Below are 23487 nucleotides of genomic sequence, written 5' to 3'. Positions count from 1 at the left end.
ATGGATATCAACAATGTTGTAGTCTCTTTTTCATTGTTATTATCTCAAAGAAAACGTTTCAGGATGGAATGGAGATGAATGAACCTACTGAACCTCTTACATAGACTTCACACACAGTATGATCACACACAGCCATCATTCAAGTTTCCTGTCTAGTAATTGTGTGCCTTTTTCTCTCTCCTACACATGAGCTTTGGCTGTAAATGCATACAACACAGTAATTCCTCTTGTTTTATCTACTTTGAGCAGGCACTCTGGGGTGTTTTCCCTGGTAGAAGTTATGCAGAGATCAACTGAAATGACAGTCAGAGTATTGATCCGTGGCTTCCGTTTCTTTTTTTCTAAATATTTTATTCATCATAACTTATAAAATATTTTGATTTATGGTAACATTAAGGATTTACCATCTTGAGGTTTGAAATAGTACACAGCATTCTAAATCTTTAAAAAGTTGAATATAAATCTATGGGCATTTTAGGTGTGATTTTTCTAGAAGCCAGATTCTTACTAGGTTTGAGGTATCTTAACAGGAAGTTTTTAATTGAATGGGTATCTTTTGGTTCTCTCTTACAGTCGGATATCCTCAGCGCCTAGTGATTCATGTGACTTTAATGATCCCAGGCTGTTGAAGAATATTGAGGATAACCATGTGAGTCTGCCAGTTTACTTATAAGACATCAAATAGTTATGCTTCACTGTTATTTATATTTCATATATGCAGTGTCTTGAAAGTTGCTACTTTGGAGCCTGGAAAGAGATGCAGTCTCAATTTTACTGTGTTCAGACTTGGAGAATGTGATCTTAAACAAACACTTTGTGGTGAACACTGCATAAATTAGTGTAAAGCTGGGGCTGGGGTTGTGGCTCAGTGGTAGAGCCCTTGCCTAATATGTGTGAGGCACTGGGTTCGATCCTCAGCACCACATAAAAATAAATAAATAAAACAAAGATTGTGTCCATCTACAACTAAAAAAATATTTTAAAAAATTAGTGTAAAGCTGAATTTAAGTATGTGTTGAAGCAATCACACGAAGATGGAGTCTCACCACAGGATTCTATAATAGTTCAGATTTCTGTTGCTGCAAGAGAGAGCTGCAGTATTCTTTCCTCACAACTGTGAATCTAAGAGGACACTGTCTTAGAAGGTAATTTTATATTTTCTAGGATACTTTAGGAAACAAAGGTAAGAAATCATAACAGATGGTATTTATAACATTCTACTCTATGCCAGATACTTGATGTATTTCCTTTAGCATTTGAGTCCACCCTGAGAGAGAGGGGACAAGGAAGTCACATGGGAAGAGTTAGCCAAGAGTTACCCAGCAGATAAACAGAGAAGAGAGCTTTAGAACCTAAATCTGTTTGGGTCTTGTTCATTTTTTTTTTTTATTTAAGATCTGGGTTCTTACTGTTTCCAAGGCCTCCAACTCCAGGGCTTAAGTGATCCTCTTGCTTCAGCATCCCTAGTAGTTGGGACTACATGCGTTGGCCACCATATTGGGTTCATGTTCAGTTCTTAACTAAGATATCACAGTACCTTCAGCTATTGTAGCTAACCAGGATTAACTGTAGGATCATATCAATTTATTTTTGTTTTTAAGGGTACTTTAAAAAATTTTTGAACTTAGAAAAATATTCAATGATCAAAGCATTTTGGTGAACTGGGAAGGAATCCATGGAAGGGTGATGTGGAAGGTTAGGAAACTTGCTGCCGGTCTGGTTTCACAGGGTTTGTTTCTCAGCATTGATCAACAGATAAAAAAGGTAGCAGAGGGCAAGAGGGTATTGAGTACCTCAAAATCCCAGTGTCAGCTTAAATGAGAGAACCATTTATTTATCCATTGATTTAGCAGATAGTTTGAAGGCCTCATCTACATTAAATACCTTGCTCTGGGTACTAGGGGAAGAGATGAATACACAATACTCAAGCAATCCTTGTTAACCAGTGAAAAAGACACATAACATGTTAAGAGTCATCGTCACTTTTTTGGAACAGGTACGATGCAACTCCTGAGCAAGTGGTTTGTTTCGTGTAGGTGGAGGAGTCTCTCCCTTTTTGGTGGATTTTTTTGGTTACCACAACTGCTGAGGTGTGGATGTAGTGCTCACCCACCTGTTCCATGTGTTATTTTCACTGACCAAATGTGGACTGTCATGAAACTTAGAGGCTGGCATGAAACTCATCTGGAGAGGAGATCTTCTGCATGCTGCTGAGATTCTAATTCTTGATATCCTTCTATATTTAATTTATGAGTCACACAGTTGTTGTCTCTAAATATAGCCCCATGTGAGTGTGTGGTGGGCTTCTAAGGGGTCTGACAGTTCCTCACCTCTTTGTCCTGTGCCTGTTCCCTGTGGATGTTTGAATGCAGACCTAGCACAAAGAGTGTCTCTGCTATTCTCTCCTGTAACCACCACCACTTACTGAGTTCTCCTCCAGGGCCATTTTCCTTCTCCTCTTCTTCTACCCTTCTGTGTTAGTCAGCTTTCTGTTACTAAAACAAATAGCTAGGATAAATCAAGCTAAAAAGAATAGAGGTTTATTTTGGAGAGTTTTGAAGGTTTCAGTCCTGTTGCTTTGGACCTGGGGCTGCAAATCATGACAAGAGCTTATGCCAGAGGAGGCCTGTCCAACTCATGACCAGGAATGAGAGAGGGGAAGAGGTAGCTGCTAAGGTACTAATATTCCCTTCAAGGGCACACTCACAGTGATAAAACATCCCCCCAATAGGTCCCACCTCTTAAAAGTTTCCACCACTTTCTAATAGCACCAACCTGAGCACCAAACCTGTAATACACAGGTTCTTTTGGGGACATTCTAGATCTGAACTGTAGGAACTCCTGAGCCAAATTTCGTTTTATTCTAATGGAAAGGTCAGTGAGAGAGGGTAGATGCAGCCCTCATGTCCTTGATATGAAGACATTATCATGAGCATTGAAACACAGGGACAATTAAGGGTTTTTAAATAATCTGTATGCTTATAATTCAGTAAAAGAATTGTGAGTTCATTTATTTAGGAATTTATTTTCTATTTTCTAATAAACGCCTACTTGTCTGTGTTAGCATTATTCTGCTTTTTTGGATCTTTGAAACCTTCCGAGGTCTTCATCAGTGGTACTACATTCCTGAAGCTGTTTGATGTTTATCATCCACCTTCTCTATAAATGATGAAGACCATAGCTCAATATTTGTCTTTAGGAAGGTATGGGATAGGATTCAGTACACTCAATGGACGTTTTTCAGCAGTTTTAATACAGGACCTATGGGTCACTTAATTTTGCCATAATATGGTTGTGAAGAGAAAATAAGCATTTGCGAATTTTCTGCTATGGATACCTCACATTTCTTTTATGTTGTTCTAGGATCATTGATTAAAACTAAAATATTCGGCCCAAGAAAGTCCTTTTGTTTCCTCACAAGAGAGAACTTGCATCTACTTTGAAGTTTTCATTTTTCCTGGGTCATCATGTCTGACTTTCTGGGTCCTTCAGGACTGTTTCAAGCTTTGTGTGGGCTGATGGCCGGGATGGGATTTGACTCTTAGAGAATCAACCTATGGGAAATTTCAAAAGACATTTCATGTAATTCCTTAAGTGCTTTGCTAACAGTTTCTTCTGTTTGTGGGAGACACTCCCAACAATGGGCAGAGGAAGAGTACCCAACTTTCTTTTTGACACAAAAAATCATTTGTATCTATATATTATTTGTAGATCCAATTGGGCATGCAAAGAATTTTAGAATGTAAAATTTCAAGCTATTTGTAAGTTCATCAAATAGAAGATACTCATTTCTAAATGCCTGGCATTTTGTACATATTAAAAACTGTTAACCAAAGGACAGATATGATATGGTTTCATTTATGAGGTATATAGGATAGGCAAATTCACAGAGGCAGAGAACAGGAGAGAGGTTACTAGGGGGTGGGAGAAAGAGAGAACAGAGAGTTAAGATTTAATGGCGGGCTGGGGATGTGGCTCAAGCGGTAGCGCGCTCGCCTGGCATGCGTGCGGCCCGGGTTCGATCCTCAGCACCACATACCAACAAAGATGTTGTGTCCGCTGAGAACTAAAAAATAAATATTAAAAAAATTCTCTCTCTCTCTCTCTCTCTCTCTCTCTCTCTCTCTCTTTCTCTCTCTCTTACTCTCTCTTTAAAAAAAAAGATTTAATGGCTACAGAGTTATTGTTGGGGATGGTTAAAAATGGATCATGGTGTGGGTACATGGAATTGTGAATGCACACTTAAAATGGTATTTACACGTGTATTTTATCACAATGGAAACCCTTAACTTTAGATAAATAAATAAATAAGTGTACGTATATATGCATGCATACGTGGATATTTGTAATAAACCACTAATTCTTCAAAGTTATAAAAAAATTTTTCTTTGTGGAAGTTACAGGAAAAAAATCTTTATTTTTAAACATGGAGCACTTGTCTGAAATACTTTACAGACATTTTTTTCTATAGACTTCAGATTGATTTTGTCTCTTTAATTCATTGTAGAATACTAGGTTAGGTAGAAAAGTAAAGGTACACTAATTTTGTCTCAGGATTTTTTGTTTTGTAAAAATCTTCATGAATTTTGCATGGCACATCACTCAAGGTAGAAACTCAATTTGTTGTTGTTAGGATTATTATTATGCTGTAGTGCTGGGGTGTCAAGTGCGATAGGCAAGTGCTCTACCACTGAGCTACAAGACTACCACTGTAGCCCAAGACTCATCTTGATAAAACTCAGAAAGTATTTCACTATTAGGCTTATTTATTTGCTAGTAAGTCAGTGATCCCCTTTTTCTCTTTGTGGGACAAGGTTGTGTGCAGCGCTGGATGAGTCTCAGATGTGGGGAGACAATCTTGAAGTCTATTTCTCAAATTGAAGTGCTTTTGGGAGAAATTTCTTATCATTTTTGCAGTGTTGGCCTTAAGGGATTTGTAAATTATCTAATCTCACTTATCTGACTTCCCTCAACTATAATTTAATGTGAATTTTCTTTTCATGTAGGCTGATAAGAAGCAGCAATGTGAATAGTTGTGATTTCCTTCCACAAACTTGCCCTTAAGTTATAATAAAAGGTCAGAGAAGAAATGAAAAACATTTTTTTTTGGTGGCAGTCATCATCCATTTATGACTTAAAAAACCAACCTCCATGAAAAACAAGGAAGCAGCTTAAATGTAAAAACAAACCCATCTCAGATGTATAGCCAGTGGCCTATAAATTAAAAGGGTCGCACTTGAAGACCTGGGCATGAAAATAACCTCAGTTAATGGAAGCTTGTTACCACCACTGCCTTTGAACATCATTCTTGAAGTGCTAGCTCATGCCGACAGTGGGGAACTGAGCAGGCGAATGTGTTGGAAAGAAAAGGGAAATCGTGTGATTTGTGGATGATAAAATTGTTTGCCTTGAAATCCCGGAGAGTGAACTAAAACTCAGCTAGTAAGAACTCAGTTACAATTGGAGATCAAATTAATTTACTAAAATCAATGTGTTTATTTACATCTCAATAATAAACTACTGTAAAAATATAGGGAAGTCAGATTCCATTCATAATATGAAATGCCTTAAATGGATATTAAAAGGAAAATTCCTTATACCAGTGAAATTTAGTAGTGTCTATTCAAGCAGAGGAAATACAGCACAACAAAGCAAATGAGTGACTCCAGAGTCAGGCAGCACCCAGAACCAGAGGTTCTGAGAAATCCACCTACCACTGTGATCTGACAGCACTTATACAAAAATAGAAGTGTGTCATCAAAAACAAGTGAATTGGCTAAGCTTAATCAACCAGATAGCTGCAGCTTGGCTGGTTACAGTTTAATTAGTTAATTGGCTATAGGACATCCTGCAACCAACCACAGCTCAGTTACTGAGGTTGAATTTGTTTTTGGGTTTGTCTGTTGGTGCTTAGTACAGTTGCCCTGTTCAAATCCATCCCCCATTCTGACTTTATTGAAAACAATGCTTTGTATACAGTAGTCACTCAAGTATTTTTTTGAGTAGACCAAAAAATTTAATAAGATACATGCCAGGTCCTGTGTTTAGAGGATTTAGATGCTTTGAATGAGTAGGAATACATAATATATTCTTAGATGGGAAAGACTGTATTAAGGTATCATTTTCCTTGTGATTATAAATGTGTGCAATCCCAATTTAACTTACATTTTTTTTCTTCTCAAGGAGGATGAGAGAAATTGATTTTTTAATGAGTGAAGGATGCACTGCCCTATAAGTGTTGAAATTATGTAGTTAAAAGATCAGACATGAGGGCCTTGGGTTCCATCCCCAACACCAACGCCACACACCTACGCAAACCAAGATTAGACACACTCTAGGACAGGTGCCAGCACAGCAGGATGGAAAGACAAGGAGTGCACTTGTTTGGGTGGTTCCATGTGTATTGGGAGTGACTTTCCTTTCCTGGGCACACTTCTGTGAGAAAGGCAGAGAGGACAGCCCCACTTGTCCTGGGACCTGAACGCAAGTGGGGAGAAGCCCATGAGCAGCTTGGGAAGTGTGAGATGTGAGTGGGACTGGGGCCCTGGGACGCGCAGGAGCAGCTAGGCTGCCTTGATTCTCTTCTGATGACAGGGGCTGGCACTCGAGAGACTCGGAGACACTGAGAGAAGTCACTGCTGCCCAAAGCCTGAGGGATGGGTGGACAGAGGAACCTCCTGAAAGCAGATGGAGGGCTGTGGCAGTGGGACACTGGGAAAGGATGTGCCTTGTTTGAAGAACTCAAGGACATCAGATGACAGTGGCAGGAGGTGGACTAAATGGGGAACAGGTGTCAGGTCCCAGGGGGCCTGGGGTTCAGCTTAGTATCTGGACCCTGTGCTAAAGGGAGAAGGGAATCATTACTGGATTTGAAGCAGGCAATGACATGCATCCAGCTGCAGCCTATGGTAGCAGGACTATAACTGACAGGCTAACTTGGCCTCCTGTTTGAAGCCCACAGCCCCTGTTATACAGGAGTTCCTCACCCTGCTGGCTGTTTGCCACACTGTCGTTCCTGAGAAGGATGGAGATGAAATCATCTATCAGGCCTCTTCCCCAGGTGAGTGCTCTGGGTGGATGTGCCCTGCTGGCTCCTGTCCTCGAGATGGGTGTTTGCAATTATTTGTAACAGATGTGGTGATGTAGCTTGCCCCACAGAGACCCTGCTGTTTAGCTCTGGCCTCTTCAACATTTTCAGATCATGACTACAGGTATTACAACTCAAGAGAGCTGGTGCTGAGCTCTCCTGATGGCCATTATACTTTAAGTGCCAGGGAAGATCAGGGCCACCTTGTATTTCCTAGTAAAAGTTATGGAACTGGACAAAACTCTCAAGAGAGAACAGGGATGGGTTTTTGTTTTTTTTTTTTTGGTTTTTTTTTTTTTTTTTTTTTTTGCTCATCTTCCCTTCCTTGTGGATTTTCCAACTACTGAGGAAGGTATATATTGGAGCAGCTACTCTTTGCCCACTTCCTGGTGCTCTGAATCCCACAGAACTACAACTAAAACACGACTTTGCTCAGAGGAGATGTTTAGTCATTGGAAATATTAGTTACGTCCATAAGAGAGAACTTGATCCTAACCAAGAAAAGCAGGAGTGTAAATCACTCTTCTGGTGAATTGACTTTAGGGCCACATCTTTCCATCCTACTGAAGTGCCCATTTCAGGTCCCTGGTGGTAGCAGGAGTAAGTGCTCCTATTCTGAATCCTTTACTACCACGCAGGTAACACTAGGCCTCCCTAACCACGGTGGGTAATTTGAAAAATGGTACTTCCCAGAATTCTATCATGAAGGATTAGTCAGTATTTCACTGACTTCTTATTGACAGATGAAGCTGCTTTGGTGAAAGGAGCTAAGAAGCTGGGCTTTGTCTTCACAGCCAGAACCCCATACTCAGTCATCATAGAAGCGGTAAGGGACATACCTGTGCATGTTCCAGTTCACTGTTTTTAAGATTCTGAGCCTCAGGGTTATACACAATTACATATAAGAGGAAAGGAGGAGTAGGAGAAAAATTATATAAGTGGAAGAAACAATTTATAGTAGAGGGGATGGAGAGAGAGAAGGGGAGGGGAGGGGAGGGGAGGGGTGAGGGGACAGTGGAGAATGGGATAGACAGCAGAATACATCAGTCACTAGAAAGGCAATTTGTAAATCAATGGAAATGTAACTGATGTGACACAGCAATCTGTATACGGGGTAAAAATGGGAGTTCATAACCCACTTGAATCAATCTGTGAAATATGGTATATTAAGAACTATGTAATGTTTTGAACAACCAACAATAAAATAAAAAAAAAAGATTCTCTACTTGAAATAGTATGTCTATGGTGAATCTCATGGCTAAGTTTCTGTTTTTATTTTGATGAAAAATTAGACTTGAAATGCTCAGTTGAAACACTGAAGTGGTCATGTGATTGTATTTGCTTATCCCCTTTATTTTGTATTGCAGTAATTTCCCCCTCTTCTTTGGGCTTCCCTCTCCATAGCCGTGAGGGCTGCGAGTTAGAGGTTAACATCTCTTCTATCTATATGACTATTCCCTGAAGTCAAGGGATTTATGTATTTTTTTCTGATTTGAATTTTCTTTCCTGTGGGTTGCAAGAGGGAAATTTAGCAATAGGAAAAGCTTTTTACAAGTTGAGTATCCCTTTTCCAAAATGCTTGGGACCATAGTGTTTTGGATTTTGGATGTTTCAGATTTTGGAATATTTGCATATCATGATAATTTGAAATGGAACCCAAATCTGAACTTGAAATTTATGTTTCATATAGACCTTATTCACACAGCCCGAGGTACTTTTGTATGACACCTGTGTTTTGACTGCAACCTGTCACATGAGGTCATGTGTGGAATTTTCCATGGCTGATGTCATATTGGTGCTAAAAACATTTTCAATTTTGGAGCCCTTTGGATTTTGGAATTAGGGATGTTTGACATTTATCAAGAATAAGATCAGGTATGAACACTCTGGGTGAGCAACAGATAAAAATGATGGTTGGGACTGGCAAGGTGCTAGCGATGTTAGTGATGACCAGAGAGAAGGGCCGTGCTACTCTCTGGATGTCACTGCCTTCCCTCACTTCTGCCCATCCCTCAGTTTGGGGGAAATCTCATGGATTGTTATAGATTTTGGCTTAATGCATCCTTAAATCCCAAGACTGCCTTAATGCACTTGAAGTTCACTTCCAAATAATATAATAAGTTGATATTGTTCCTGAGTTGGCAGTAGTTCATTTGTCTCTTTTACTTTTAAATATAAAAATCTACAAAATACCCTACCTTATACAAAGTGCCTCTTTGGGGAGCATCTTCAGTTTCTTTTGGAATATAGAGATCAGATCATGTTTATTTATTTTTTTTTCTTTTAATTCACAGAGGGAATTTAGTTTACAGAAATATGCAGTCATTAAAAGTGAAGTACTGATTGAATACAGAATTTCCTTTACAGTAACTTAAAATTAAACAAGGTCTTTCCCTTCAGTTTGAGAGAACTTTTAACCGTAATTGTAGTATTTTCTGTTGTATGGGGACTCTTTCATGTTTCTTTCTGCATTGAGAAAACAGGATATGATGTGGTGGACGGACATGGGAAGGGTGAGTGGGAATGGGAATGCAGGTAGAACAGCTGCTTCTGCCTGTGTCACTGTGCCAGATAAGCATGGGCAGTAGAGAGCCTGTGGCACGGTTATCATAGATGCTGTGTTGGTATTCCTTTGTTATTGTTATTATTATTATTATTTTAATTTTTGGTACAGAGGATTGAACCTAGGGGTGCTTAACCACTGAGCCATATCCCCAGCCCTTTTTAACTTTTTTATTTTGAGACAGGGTCTTACTCAGGGCCTCACTAGGTTGTTGAGGCTGGCCTTGAACTTGCGATCCTTTCGCCTCAGCCTTCTGAACCACTGGGATTACAGGAGTGTGCCACCACACCTGGCATCCTTTGTTATTTTACTGAGTTTTTTTCCTCTTGTTCTTTTTAGTTATACATGATAGTAGAGTCTATTTTGATATATTTATACAAACATGGAGGATATCTTATTCTAATTAGGACCCCAGTCTTGTGGATGTACACGATGTTCAGATTCACTGTGGCATATTCATTCATATATATATATATATATATATATATATATATATATATATATATATGTCAGACTAAGGTTGTATTTCTGGGAATAAAAAGACTGCCTGATTAGTTAGGTCTTATAAACAATAATCATCTAAAAAATTCCATTCAACCATTAGTTTTGAGATATTTGTGAGCCACAAATTGTCCAATTAGCCACCAGGTATTTACACAACTTGTCCCTCCTGATCATCACTGTAACAGCTGAGCACAGGGGTGGCATGTGGCAGTGGTTGGTGTTAACAGTGGTGCAGAGGAGGCAGTTCCTGGCAGGGAGACAGGATAGTGGCAGAGGGTGCCTTTGAGAATAGGGATCTGAGAGCACTGGGACAGGTTGAGGGGTCGGGGAAGTGTGGATTTAGAGGGGTGAGTGAAGACTAATGAAGGTTAGATTAAGGAGGTAATTAGAATATTTTAGGATATAGCAAGACAGGCTGAGAATTGTGGTAGGAAGATGGCGATTACTTAGTCATGGACATGGAAATTTGTATGTTACTTCATTGACCATTTCCCTCAAGCCTAAGAAAAGAGTGTTGCCACTATTCACAAGAAATTCACTCACTTGGTGGCAGAAACTGGGTTCAAACTTACATCTGTTGGACTCCAAAGGCCACACTGTTTCTACTGTGATGTGTTGGGGGAATAGAAGATTAGATGAAAAAATTGAAAATGGCAGTCACAAAATCTGCCCTTTTTTAGATGGAAAAAATTGTGAATTCTAACTTGAAAGAATCCAAAGGAAAAAGGCTATTTGAGCTGGGTGTGGTGGCACATGCCTATAATCCCAGTGGCTTGGGAGGCTGAGGCAGGAGGATCCCAAGTTCAAAGCCAGCCTTAGCAACTTAGTGAGGCCCTAAGCAAGTCAGCAAGATCCTGTCGCTAAATAAAACATAAGAAATGGCTAGGGATGTGGCTCAGTGGTAAAGTGCCCCTGGGTTGTTCAATCACTAGTACCAAAAAAAAAAAAAAAAAGAAGAAAGAAAAAGGGTGTTTGATTAATTCCCTAAAACCAGGTACACACTAATAACCCCTTATCTGCAGGCTTAAATCTAAGAACACTGAAATTTTAAAGTTTTTCCTAATTTTTTTAATTGGTTGTTCAAAACATTACAAAGCTCTTGACATATCATATTTCATACATTAGATTCAAGTGGGTTATGAATTCCCATTTTTATCCCAAATACAGATTGCAGAATCACATCAGTTACACATCCACATTTTTACATAATGCCATATTTTCCTAATTTTTGGAAATAGTTGTTTGGCAGCAAAACCTATTCAGAACTGACATGAGCTTATTTAGGGTCTTCACGACTCAGTATTAGTCATACATTTTGTAGCACAGAACAGATGTGTTGTATGATAGGATGCTATCTCAGACCATGCTGCGGATGTTATGGTAAATGATCTAGGCACAGATTTTTATAAATGTGTAAAATCCTGAATTCAAAACTGGCCCCAAGGTGCTGTGCAGCTTGTCTTTTATCTTCATGACTTAGAAGTGGCTGCACCAAGCCCACTGTGAAGCCCGTGAACTGCAGGATAATGAAGCTTCTTACCAGAAGAGGGAGCTATGACTCTGCCAGATTTCAGAGAAAACAGTGCAGATTGCAAAGGCTTTTGCAGGGCTAGAGGATAGGGGTGTGTGTGTGTGTGTGTGTGTGTGTGTGTGTGTGTGTGTGTGTATGAGAGAGAGAGAGAGAGAGAGAGAGAGAGAGAGAGAGAGAGAGAGAGAGAGAGAGAGAGAGAGAGAGAGATTGGGGGACAATTGCTTTGAGATTTTAATACTTTGCAGTTAAGAGCCTTTTTTTTTTCCCTGTAGATGGGAGAGGAAAAGACATTTGAAATCCTTCATGTCCTAGAATTTTCCAGGTATGTCTGTCTTTCATACACGTGAAATAAAATACTTTATTTATATTTGACAACCTCATCTACGTTTGCATGATTGTATGGTATGCTATTTTAACTCTTTGATGTGGCAAATATACCTCCATGAACCCTCTTCCTCATGGAATCTGTGAGTTTCATTAAAGAAAATGAAGCTGATTTTTTTTTTTTTGCTTTATTTTTATCCAAAAGAAATGTTATGCTTCCATGTCCTCCTTTCTCTTTAGCTTTCCCGAGCCTGGTATTCTTGCACCAGCAGCTGCAGACATGTCTGCGTGTTTGGAGCAAGTGAAGAGGGTGTTATTTTCACTGGCGTTGCGCAGGTCCCATGAGGTCATACCTCTTGTTTCACTCCAGTACTCCTCCAGAGAGCTCAGAAACTGACAAATGGTGACAGATCAGATCAGATCAGTTCATCCCATCAGAGGCCTGGTCCAGGCAGGACCATTCTTCTGTACATATTCCAAAACTTTCCTCCCCAGGGTAGCTTCTTTAAGACATAGGAATATTTTGTGTATTCTTTTGTTCACCTGGAACATTCATAGTTTGTTATGAGAAACCACATCTTTTTAAAATTGGCGCATTATAATTGTACATAATAGAGGGCTTCATTACTACATATTCATATGTGCACACAATACAACAATATAGTTTGGCCAATTTAGTAGCCATATCTTAATGTTTGTTTCTTTCTCACTTTTTAATATTTAACTGTCAATACAAGAGCAAGGTTTTGTTGCTAATCTCAAAAGTGTCTTTTCCTGTTCTTGCAATTGATGGGTTTTTCAATGATCTTTGGTAAATGATTTACAAATTATTTGCTCTGTTTTCTTTATAAGCTATTGGATAAAGTTTGATTTTTTTATAGAAAATATTTTCCAGGCCTAGTCTTTAGTTTTAGGATGTCTAGCTTGAATACTGGTGGGTCAGATATTGAATATGCAATGGGAGAGATGAAGGATGGCTCATAATAGTTGTAGTTCATGTAGATGTGTGTGTGGAGTTTGGGGATGTACAGGAAGTCTCTCTAGACATTTTTGTGCCCCTGGAAGTTTCTTGTTGGTAATGGTAAAGCTTTGTGGCTGCGTTAGCTAAGCCCAGCAGTTAATAGTAAGACAAGAGAAAAGAGGGTTAGATGAAAACAGGTAGATAGGGAAGGAGATATGAGGATCTATTTACGAGAGACTACAGGGGAGTAAGAGGAAACAGATCATTTGTGGTTATACTTGTGGTTCTGTTTCTTTTTAATGGACTCATCTTTTTCCTGATGCCACTTAATTGTGTGATACTCCTTTGGAGTAACTGGTGGTAATCTGCTTTATATATTGAGAAACTTAAACACAAATCCGATAACTTTGCCAACAGTGCTCAACTTGTAAGTAGCTGTGAGAGAATATAGATCTAGGTCAGAAAGAGACTGTGGAGATAAAGTTCCAATTTTTTGGAGCTTAGATTCCAGTGGGAATCACCAAGTGGAAAGGCTGCAGAAATGGGTATCTGGGGCCCAGTTGGGGTGTATTTCAGAGGGATAGAGTGTTAGCAAGGGCTTGGACCAGACTGTACAGGAAGGAGTGTGGTGAGTCTTGTGGGCTTGGAGCCTGGTAGGTTATGAGAGGGTTAGTGGGAGATGAGGCAAGACTGCCAGGGTGGGTAGAGAGAAGAAAGAAGAGGAATTTAGGCAATGGAAGCATTGAAGCTAAGTGAGTGGGGATGGATCATGAGATGAGAGATGTGTAGGGAAGTATCCAGGCTTCAGAGAGAAGAGGGGGGGGAAAGGGTACTGTAGTGTCAAATCAGGATCATTCTATAAATTTGTAATTTCTTTGCATTTCTCTTAAAAAGAAGACACATGGAGAAGCTTTTGAATTAAGTTGATCTATATTGAACCTTCCACTTGGCTATTTAGTAGGCTTACTTGATATTTTTGAACTGTAAAGTAGAAATAGAATACTTTTAGAGAGTATTGCCAGAGACAGTTAGATGCACAGGATCCATGATCAAATTCTCCTTTTCTACCTCTCCTTCAAATGGCAGTGCTAGTGAATTTTCTCGGCATGACAGGAAATAGGTTTACATCCATTAGATTTAAATGAAAAGAGCAAGAGATATATAATGCAAGTCCTATTTTGAGGAAAAAGGCATGGAAAATTGGAGCTTGGTCAATTTTAGGGCTGCCAGCTTTTGTTTTGATTGGTGTTCAGTCATAGGACATAGGTCCTATAAAACAGGACAATGACAATCTTTTTTTTTTTTTTTTTAATTCTTAACAGTGACAGAAAAAGAATGTCTGTAATCGTCCGAACTCCATCAGGACAACTTCGACTCTACTGTAAAGGGGCTGTAAGTATTGCTGGTAAGGGTCTCAGATAGTGCATACTTGGTGACCACTTAGTTAGTTGTGGCTTCTCACTACTCTCCTCCTGATTTCTTGATTGCTTGCCCAGAGTTGGAAAACTCTTCTAGGTAAAGAACTTGACATAGTAGTAAAAGGTTGCTGAAGCGAATATGCTTCAAGGAGATGTTGCAAAAATGGCAAGTGAAAAGCTTGCTTTTAGCAGTACTTGGTTTCAGAAATAGCAACTCAATGAGTGTACCATGCAAACATTCAATTCCAGTTTCACCACCATCATTTTGTGATTCTCTGAATATCATTTGTGTGATCTGTGAGAATCTTCAAGTACTCTGTTATATATTGGTTTTCTAGCATCTAGTCTTCTTAACCACTGTATTTTATTTTTTATTTATCATAGAGTGCTATGTAGGTACAGGGGCAGTGTCCATATCTGGCCACATTTTTATTGTTCCTTTTGGTCAGGTTCATAGATCAGTTTTTTTGTCCTGGCTCCCTTCCAGTAACCAGACTCAAAGGTGTTATCTCTAAGGAAAGATGTTATTGCTTTTGAGTTTTATTTGTAAAACTACACCCTGATAAATGGTGGTCTTGTGGGTTGTGGGAAAGAATTGTTATGCTTATTTTTAAAAAACTATGTTGAGAATATGATCCTATACTAGGATTAGTGGTCTGTTGAAAATTTTTTATTTTATTTTTTTTTTTACCAACTGTGGGGCAAAAGGTGATTTTTATTTAAGTACACCATAACTAGAGCTCTTTAAGGATGAGTAATGCATGGTACTTCTGAAGGCATTATATCTGGAACCATAAAAGAATTCTGCTTTTATAGAGCAGTAATTTAAGTTAAGGTCTTTGAGGCTATGTCCTTACAAAATATTCATTTTGGTTGTGGGGAGTTACTGGAGATTGAACCCAGGGTGCTCTACCAATACACCTCTAGCCCTTTTTATTTATTTATTTATTTATTTTGAGACAGGGTCTCACTAAATTACATGAGGATGACTGAACTTTCAATCTTCCTGCCTCATCCTTCTAAGTCACTGATATTACAGGGCATGTCCCTGGCTATATGATATTCTTTTTAAACTTTGTTTATTTTTTGCTGTTGTATTCTTAGTACCCCAGCAAGTTCTTGATTAATATGAGTTGGCAGGGAGGAAGGTATAAATACACAATAGTGTAAATATGAAAATGCTGCAAAGATTCATTTTCTTTTTATAGAATTTAATTCTTCCAAAACACTCCCCAAACCAAACTAGCTTTAAAATAATGCATGCTGAGATTATATGCAATGAATAACATAGTTGATGGATTATTATGGTATTCAGGACAGATGAGCTATGTCCAACCACGTGTTTCTCAGAACTGGGTTTGGTGCTTTGTGGGTTGTGCTTTCCCTGGTTAGGAGCATCTCTGTTGTCAGCAAGCAAGGTTGTACTTGGGTAACAGGTTGTGCATTGTTTCCATTTTTTAAAGGTATTACAGGCTGAGCGTCCCTCATCTGAAAACCCTGAATCGAAAATACTCTAATATCTAAAACTTTTTGAGCACTGATATGACACAAGTGGAAAATACCACACCTGACCTCATATCATGAGTCACAGACAAAACACAGGCACAGTAAAAGTACTGTATACAATTACCTTCAGGCTGTATGCGTAAGGTGTGTGTGTGGACACAAGTAAATTTCATCTTTAGAGTTGGGTCTCTTCCCTGAGATATCTCATGTATACACAAACATTCCAAAATCCCAAATTCAAAATACTTCCAGTCTCAAGCCTTTGGGATCTTAATCTATATACACTTTAGGATGTGAGTTTTGCAAATGTGTATACAAGTAGGTACTCTTATATTCTTGATTAGTCTCCTGGCTCCTAGGGTCCTCCATAATGTATTTTTGTTTGACTTTGAAGATGCATAACAGATTTTGGTTTTTTTGGACACATCCATACCCAACATTTTCCCCCAAAGCTCATGCCCAAGCCCGGCCAAGAACTTTATTCTTACTTGCCCACTCAAGTATTTTTGTGCACATTAGATAAACACTAATAAAACCCAGCCATGTTTAGCATGTTGACTCTTCCTGAACAAGAGTTTGCCAGTCACAATGAATGTTTCCCTATTTTATAGGATAATGTCATTTTTGAAAGACTTTCAGAAGACTCAGAATACATGGAAGAAACATTATGCCATCTGGAATATTTTGCCACAGAAGGTAAGCAAAATTTGGAAATGTTATTTTTTTTACCACTGAAGCAGTATTCTAAAGCATTCCTGGCTGATGCTTGGATAAGCAGTCATATTCCAAACAGATGTCTTTTTTTTGAGCAGTACTTGGGTTGCTTTACAGGAGGAGATTCTTCAGGTGCCTACCCCTGCCCCTCTCATCTCCACATTCTGTGCCTATGGCAGCAACCAAATAAGTGGCAAAGTCCAAATTCAATTCTCAGCCAACTCGTAACTAGCAGTACAGCAGGAGACACGGGCTAACTCACCTGTAGGATGGTCTTGTAGTTAGTCCCTTTTGAGGAAAACTCATGTGCTTCTTTCTCTGTCCTCTTCTTATACTTATGGCACTGGCTTATCCACGACTTCAGGGAATAATTCACTGAAAACTTTTTTTTTTTTTTTAATTTTGAGATGAGACAGGGTCTTGCTAAGTTGCTGAAACTGGCCTCAAACTTGCAATTCTCCTGCCTCAGCCTCCCAAGTCTCTGGGCTTATAGACATATGCCCCACACCTGGCACAAAGTTAGAAATGATTCTATAACCAACACACATACTGCAATCTAGGATAGTTATTTTAGCCAGTTCCCTGCCTCTTTGCTTGCTGATTCTTGCCTCTGGAACATGGATCATATACAGCTCCTGTGTCCCTCTTCTGTGGATAATTCATTCTTATTACTTCTTATGCACTCAAACTTATAGAATAGATGGTTTGCATTACAGTATAATAAGGTAGTTTTTAAATTTCTCTTTGAAGATGTGCAGATTTTTAAATTTGATTGGTTGTAAAAGAAGCTGATTTCTTTTATTTGGGAGGGCATGCTTATGTAAAAGGAAGTCACATGATGTCCCCTAGCAGATAAAAGACCCTTCTTGAGGTCTTCACCAGCAGCTGTTTTGCAGGCTTGCGGACTCTCTGTGTGGCCTATGCTGATCTCTCAGAGGATGATTATGAGGAGTGGCTGGAAGTCTATAAGGAAGCAAGCATCATATTGAAAGACAGAGCTCAGCGATTAGAAGAGTGTTATGAGATCATTGAAAAGGTAACCACATAGAGAACGGTCTTCATTTACCCAATGAAGGACTTAACTACTGTTGAACAAAGTCTTTGAAGCAGGAATCTTTTGCTATATTGTGATTTTTTTTCTTGTGTTTTAACCAACTGACAGCTTTTAATACTTTTTTCATTTAAGAAGCAAAAGTAGCATTTAGTTTTCATGGGTTATCTCAAAGGCCTAGCCACCTCAGCTAAGTATTAGTGATATCTTTAGAAATACCAGGTCAAAAATAGCATTAATGACTTTCTGGGTTTGCCTAACATGAGGTTTAATGGATTAGCTCAACCTCTTGAGTTACATGAGCAATCACAATACTCTCTAGGCTGGTTATATGTTGTAAATGTGAACACATTTCACACTTCTTTGTTTTAATAACATTTATACATTATTGTTTCTACTCCATGCTCATGACTTTAATTTTTTGTTGTTGCTGGGGTTTTTTTTTCAGTTTATCCCAAGATATTAGATAATTTTTCTACTTATTTGGATTCACTTGGGAGCTAAGTTTCAACATTTTCTATGTTTGAGCAACCATTTGGGCCATCCATTTTCCAGTTTCTATGGCTTCGAAGGCATCACCTCCACTTTTTTCCATCTTTTTGGTTTTAATATTTTCCTTTGCTGTTTTATACTCAGCTTTTGAGTTTTATATTAAGCTGTTTACATTAAATTATTTTGTGGAATCTGAGTAGGACTAGAACTGAATTCAAGTGTTCATTTGCCCTGGTGTACTGGTACAAAAAATGAACAAAATCTGAGCTGAATTAACTTTAACAAGGTTTACTAGAGCAGGAAAGAGTTCTAGCACAGAGCAGCACTACCGGAAGAGGATGGTTCAAAATGGATTACTCCATCCTATGTGTAGGTTGTATTTATCGCCAGAGGAAAGGAAATGACATACAGGATCAATCTGAGTGGCAGCATTTGGCAGTTGTCATTTGCTTTATATGATCATGTTTCAGCCCCTGATTGACTGGAGGTTCACCTTCTGTGATTGGCCAAGACTCAGTTGCTTGGCTATTAGGGTAATTTGCCTTTCATTATGTATTAAGGCTGCATTAGGCCACGCTTTATCTAATCCAAACATGGAGAGAAGTTTAGGTCAAACATAATTTAATACTAGAAATATCTAAAATTACTTTTAGAATCAGAAAAGTGATTAAATAGGTTTCATGCCTCTATGGTATGAAACGTGGTAGATGTTCATGAGGTAGTAGATTTTCCATAGTCTGGTTGAGGTGCTATATTATGGAGAGACTCACCAGAGGCAAGTAAGTGGTGAACAACAGATCACACAACCACACTCATACTCAGCGGGAGTTGATTCTTGAAGAGGATTATAGGGGACAGCAATCTTAAGATACTTTGATATTTTCATCTCTAGCTGTTGAATTCTTAGTATTATAGGTTTCTTATTCTGGCACTTCCAACAAAGTATGCCATTTAGAATGGGTTCATCTCACATATTAAATAAAACATGATACTTGGCACAGGAGCAGAGTGAGAATAGAGAACCTGTGAACTGTTAGTGTCTTCAGGGTGACTCGCCCATGTGCTTTGATGATTTCTTTTATAATGCCTATGTGCCGAGAAATAAATGATAAGTGCTGGTTGCCTGTGTTGGAAATACCCCACACCTATATGTATCAGTGATCTACAAATATGGGTTTAGTGTAAAGGATTTAAGTAACTGTCTCTGAACATTTAGGTTGTCTTTCTTTTGGCAGAGTTTTGTCACTAATGTTGCTCTTAAGCATGAAATAGTCTTTAATGAAGATGTTTTTCAACCTAGGATTTACTGTTACTTGGAGCCACAGCCATAGAAGATCGTCTTCAGGCCGGAGTTCCAGAGACCATAGCAACTCTGTTGAAGGCAGATATTAAAATATGGGTATTGACAGGAGACAAACAAGAAACTGCAATTAATATAGGTAATCAATTTTAAGAATAATTTTCCAATGCTGGTTTTTGGATTATGTTTTTTAGTGTTTTGTAGACATGTCTAAGTGTTTCTTTAGTGCATTGATGGGTGATTTTTTAAAATCGTTTTTAAAAATATTTTTTTTTTTAGTTGTAGTTGGACACAATACCTTTATTCCACTCATTTATTTTTATGTGGTGCTGGGGATCCAGCCCAGGGCCCTGCACGTGTTAGGTGAGTGCTCTACTGTTGAGCCAAAATCCCAGCCCCAGTGGATGATGTTTTCTAGGACTCTTTGTTTGCTGGGCCAGGGAAAGTTTTCCCAAATCCAATGTTTTTAGGTGCACTATCTACTTATTATAAACATTTAAACTCTTATAGCTTTCTGAAAAAATCAAACATACTCATATAGTTGAAAACTTTGAATTTCTTATTTCTTTCTTCACAAAATTTTAGACTGAGAGAGGTGGGTGTGGTGGTGCATGCCTGTAATTCCAGTGACTCAGGCTAAGACAGGAGGACCTCAACTTAGCCCCTGTCTCAAAATAAAAAATTAAGAGGGTTGTGGATGTAATTCAGTGGTAGAGTACCTCTCCCTGGGTTTCATCCCTAGCTCCTTAAAAAAAGACAAAAACAGAAACACTAAGAGAACATGTTTTCACTAGATTTAAATATGCATTATTTTTATAATCATGACCAATTTTAAAGATTTCACCAGTCACTGGATTTTTCTGGGTTTATCACGACTTTCTTTTCCCATTTTGACTGGCATCCTCCTTGCTTGGTGAGCATCACAGAGATGAAAGTTGAAGACGGGTAGGTTAAGTCAGAATGACTTTGTTAAAGAAGCACATTTTAAACTTGAAAAGAAGTTGAAGCTACTAGTTTCTTAAAAATTTAATTTTGATTGTGTGAAATATATTTAAGTTATCTGATTATTTGGCCACCATTATGGTATAATAAGACCTGGTATATATGTGATAAAATAAATACATAATGATTATGTAACTTACAATGTCTTTATGGAAACAGATTGTATGTCATTGCTTAGTTTAGGAAAAAAAATTACTGAAGCCTGTGAATGTATATAACTGTAGTCCTTTACAGAGTAGTCTCCTTGGAATACTATCAACTTAATCCAGTGGAGATTCGGAGATTCTTTCCTTAAAACCTGCTCTTTAGAATCAGAATTTCTCTCTCTCTCTCTCTCTCTCTCTCTCTCTCTCTCTCTCTCTCTCTCTCTCTCTCATAACCTTGTTTGTATACAATACCTGCCCTCTGGGATGAGTTTCATTCTTTTGTTTGTTTAAATAGATGTGTCATTTAATCATATCTTACAAAGGATCTTGCTAATAAAATGCAATTTATGTTAGTAGACAACTGAAGTTAAGGTCACAAGAGAGTGATATGCAATTTATAAACAGTCTTGGAAGCATCAGCTATAGACTTTATTCATGAGTTTGTGCTAGTTGTCATTCAAATGCATAATTTTGGACAAGAGCATGATAGTATTTCAGTACAGACCCATTGTTGCTATTAGAAAACACTTATTTGATGATGTGTCAGTAACATTTTCATAAGTGAAGATTGATGCATTTGCTTTTTGGCTTCTGTCTTTCTGAATGTGTATATAGATCTACTCTTCATGTATTATTTCCCACATAAATTTGTCCTGAAACATCTGCTATTGATCCATGGACCCTGTTCATATACGACATGTCAAGTTGAGTGCTGCCCTGAAATACTTATGCTTTCTGTCTTCTTAGAGTGATATGAAAATGGTGGGTGTATTCTCTCAAGTTAAAATTGAGCAATAGTGATAGATTTTCTTAATTTCCCAGATCTTTATTTTTTGTGCTTGGTCAATGAACTGTATTTTCCCTTAGCTTCAGAGTTAAATTCCTTAAGCACTTCATTGTGTATGCTGTGAGAAGCTGGTGGTGCACCTGTCAGCCACTCTGTCCTTGGGGAGCACACGGTTCCTTTCCTTGCTTGTTTGTTTTGTTACACTCCAGCCTGTTTGGGTCTAGCTCAGTTTGGAATAAACATGATGAAAACAAAGGATGAAAATCAGCCAGAAAGAAAGTAAAACTTGATTATTACTTGCAAAGAAAAATTTTGCTTTTGCATGATGAGCATCTCTGAGCTTTATGAGATAATCAATACCCATTCAAACAACCTTTTAAAAGTAATAATTATTATTTTGTACTTTGCAAAGAAGTGATGTGTATAACTGTTGGTACAAGAAGCAGTCACATTCATTAGATATTTCTTAATGGATCTTTCTTGGTGAATATTCCTCTAGGCCACTAGAAGATAAAGTCTTCTACTTACAAGCAGATGACTTTGCCAAAGTCTTGTTTATCCTGGGAGTTTTCTATGCTCATGTTTTATCTAGTGTATCAGTCACATTCAGACTCTTCTTTGAAGTTACTCAGTATGTTTCTAACAGCTAGGGAATTAGTCTTCTTTGAAAGAGCCATGTCTGAATTATTCTTTATTCCACCTTCAAGAATCAAGTTTGTAACCCAAGGTGATGTTGAGGGATTAAGTGTCTTTTCTCATTTAGGATATCTGTTGAACCTACAAATGATGCAGAAGGCTCAAGAAAGTATGTACGTCTAGACATTTCATTAGACTATCAGTGTCAGACCACAGGTGGCAGCTATCAGCAGCATGAGGTCATGCTCCGGATGGAGGATGGGATTTAAGCCTGTTTTTTAGTCATATAGACCTTCAGCCTTTAGTAGTATGAATCATATTGATCCGTTTTCCATAACATTGCACATTTTAGTGCATCAAATGTGCCTTTTAGGGTGTCCATGAGGTAGTTGAGAAGAACAAGTATCTGACACTTCTATTTCCAGAACAACTTAGGGAAAGAGAGCAAAGTGGAAGAGTGGCTAATGCTGTTCATGCTGCCTCAAGAGTTTCTGAAAACTCTCTGTTTTGTCTTTACATGTGAACAGTTACAGCTCACAGAAACAATTCAGTTTGTCAAGGTTATACTCTACTTAAAAACCAAACTAGTACATATTGAGCATCTCTTATCCCAAATGCTTGGAACCAGAAGTGTTTCAGATTTTTCTTTTTTCTTCTTCTTCAGATTTTTGAATATTTGCATAGATGTTACCAGTTGAGGATCCTTAATCCAAAAATTTGACATCCAAAGTGCTCTAGAATCTGAACCTGATTCGATTTTGGAGATTTCAGATTTCAAAGTTTTAGAATAAGGTTGTCCAACCTTTACTAGATCTCAGGACTCATGATTTCTAGTGCAGGGCTTATTTAAAGGGCTTCATATAGCTTTTGCAAAAACTGTTTTCTGAACTTTGAGTTGGAAGACATACTTTATTTCATTCATTTTCATGTGCACATTGTTTTTACATTCTAGTGTCTCTGAAATTGGGATGTTTTGTGATTGTTGATGCTTAACCTTTTAATTGGCAGCATTTTCTTAGTAGCACATGTCCTAGAAGTTCATCTTTAGAACTGGTGACACTTGTATAATAAGACAAGTTTGGTGTTTGGGGTTGTTGGCCTTCTTTAGCATGCTTGTGTGTATAAATCATAGTTTGAGAAGTCATTTTTAAATTGAAACTTTTCCTTTGTACCTTGGAAATAAATATGATTAGTCCAATTAAGTTCCAGGATATTTGTGTCCCTAATGAGCCAATGAGTTTTATGTAGATAGACTGTCAGGCGACTATCATCTTGCCTGTGGGTTTTACTATTTGAAACTGGCGTGTTGCCAGAATCCTGCAGTGCTGTGCTTGAATTTATGCTAACTAGCTGTGTTTTGGGGGAGTTGGCAATTTTCTTTTTTAGCTTAAAAATTTGGCATCCCCTACTCTAAAGTGAATTTTCAGATGTGGCCTTTGTGAATCACATAGTCGTCATTTCCTTA

At 38.2% G+C, this 23487-nt stretch overlaps 2 protein-coding genes across 2 annotated transcripts in view; both read left to right on the top strand.

Moving 5' to 3' along the window:
• Positions 1 to 8497, top strand: part of LOC308642263 (phospholipid-transporting ATPase IB-like) — a gene marked incomplete at its 3' end in the record, with an annotated part of 217400 nt that extends 208903 nt beyond the window's left edge. The window contains exons 13-15 of the mRNA XM_081281107.1: positions 6955 to 7060; positions 7831 to 7913; positions 8492 to 8497. Of these exons, the coding sequence (XP_081137233.1) occupies positions 6955 to 7060; positions 7831 to 7913; positions 8492 to 8497 (195 nt within the window). The remainder of the gene's footprint in view (positions 1 to 6954; positions 7061 to 7830; positions 7914 to 8491) is intronic.
• A 3377-nt stretch (positions 8498 to 11874) lies between these two features.
• Positions 11875 to 23487, top strand: part of ATP8A2 (ATPase phospholipid transporting 8A2) — a 431635-nt gene continuing 420022 nt past the window's right edge. Inside the window, exons 1-5 of the mRNA XM_081299456.1 lie at positions 11875 to 12007; positions 14293 to 14362; positions 16506 to 16590; positions 17505 to 17644; positions 19452 to 19590. Of these exons, the coding sequence (XP_081155582.1) occupies positions 11958 to 12007; positions 14293 to 14362; positions 16506 to 16590; positions 17505 to 17644; positions 19452 to 19590 (484 nt within the window). The 5' untranslated portion in view covers positions 11875 to 11957. The remainder of the gene's footprint in view (positions 12008 to 14292; positions 14363 to 16505; positions 16591 to 17504; positions 17645 to 19451; positions 19591 to 23487) is intronic.

Source organism: Spermophilus citellus (genome assembly GCF_964194105.1).
Source record: "Spermophilus citellus genome assembly, chromosome: 1".
NCBI classification, from domain to species: domain Eukaryota; kingdom Metazoa; phylum Chordata; class Mammalia; order Rodentia; family Sciuridae; genus Spermophilus; species Spermophilus citellus.
This window is presented reverse-complemented; position numbering and strand designations above follow the sequence as displayed.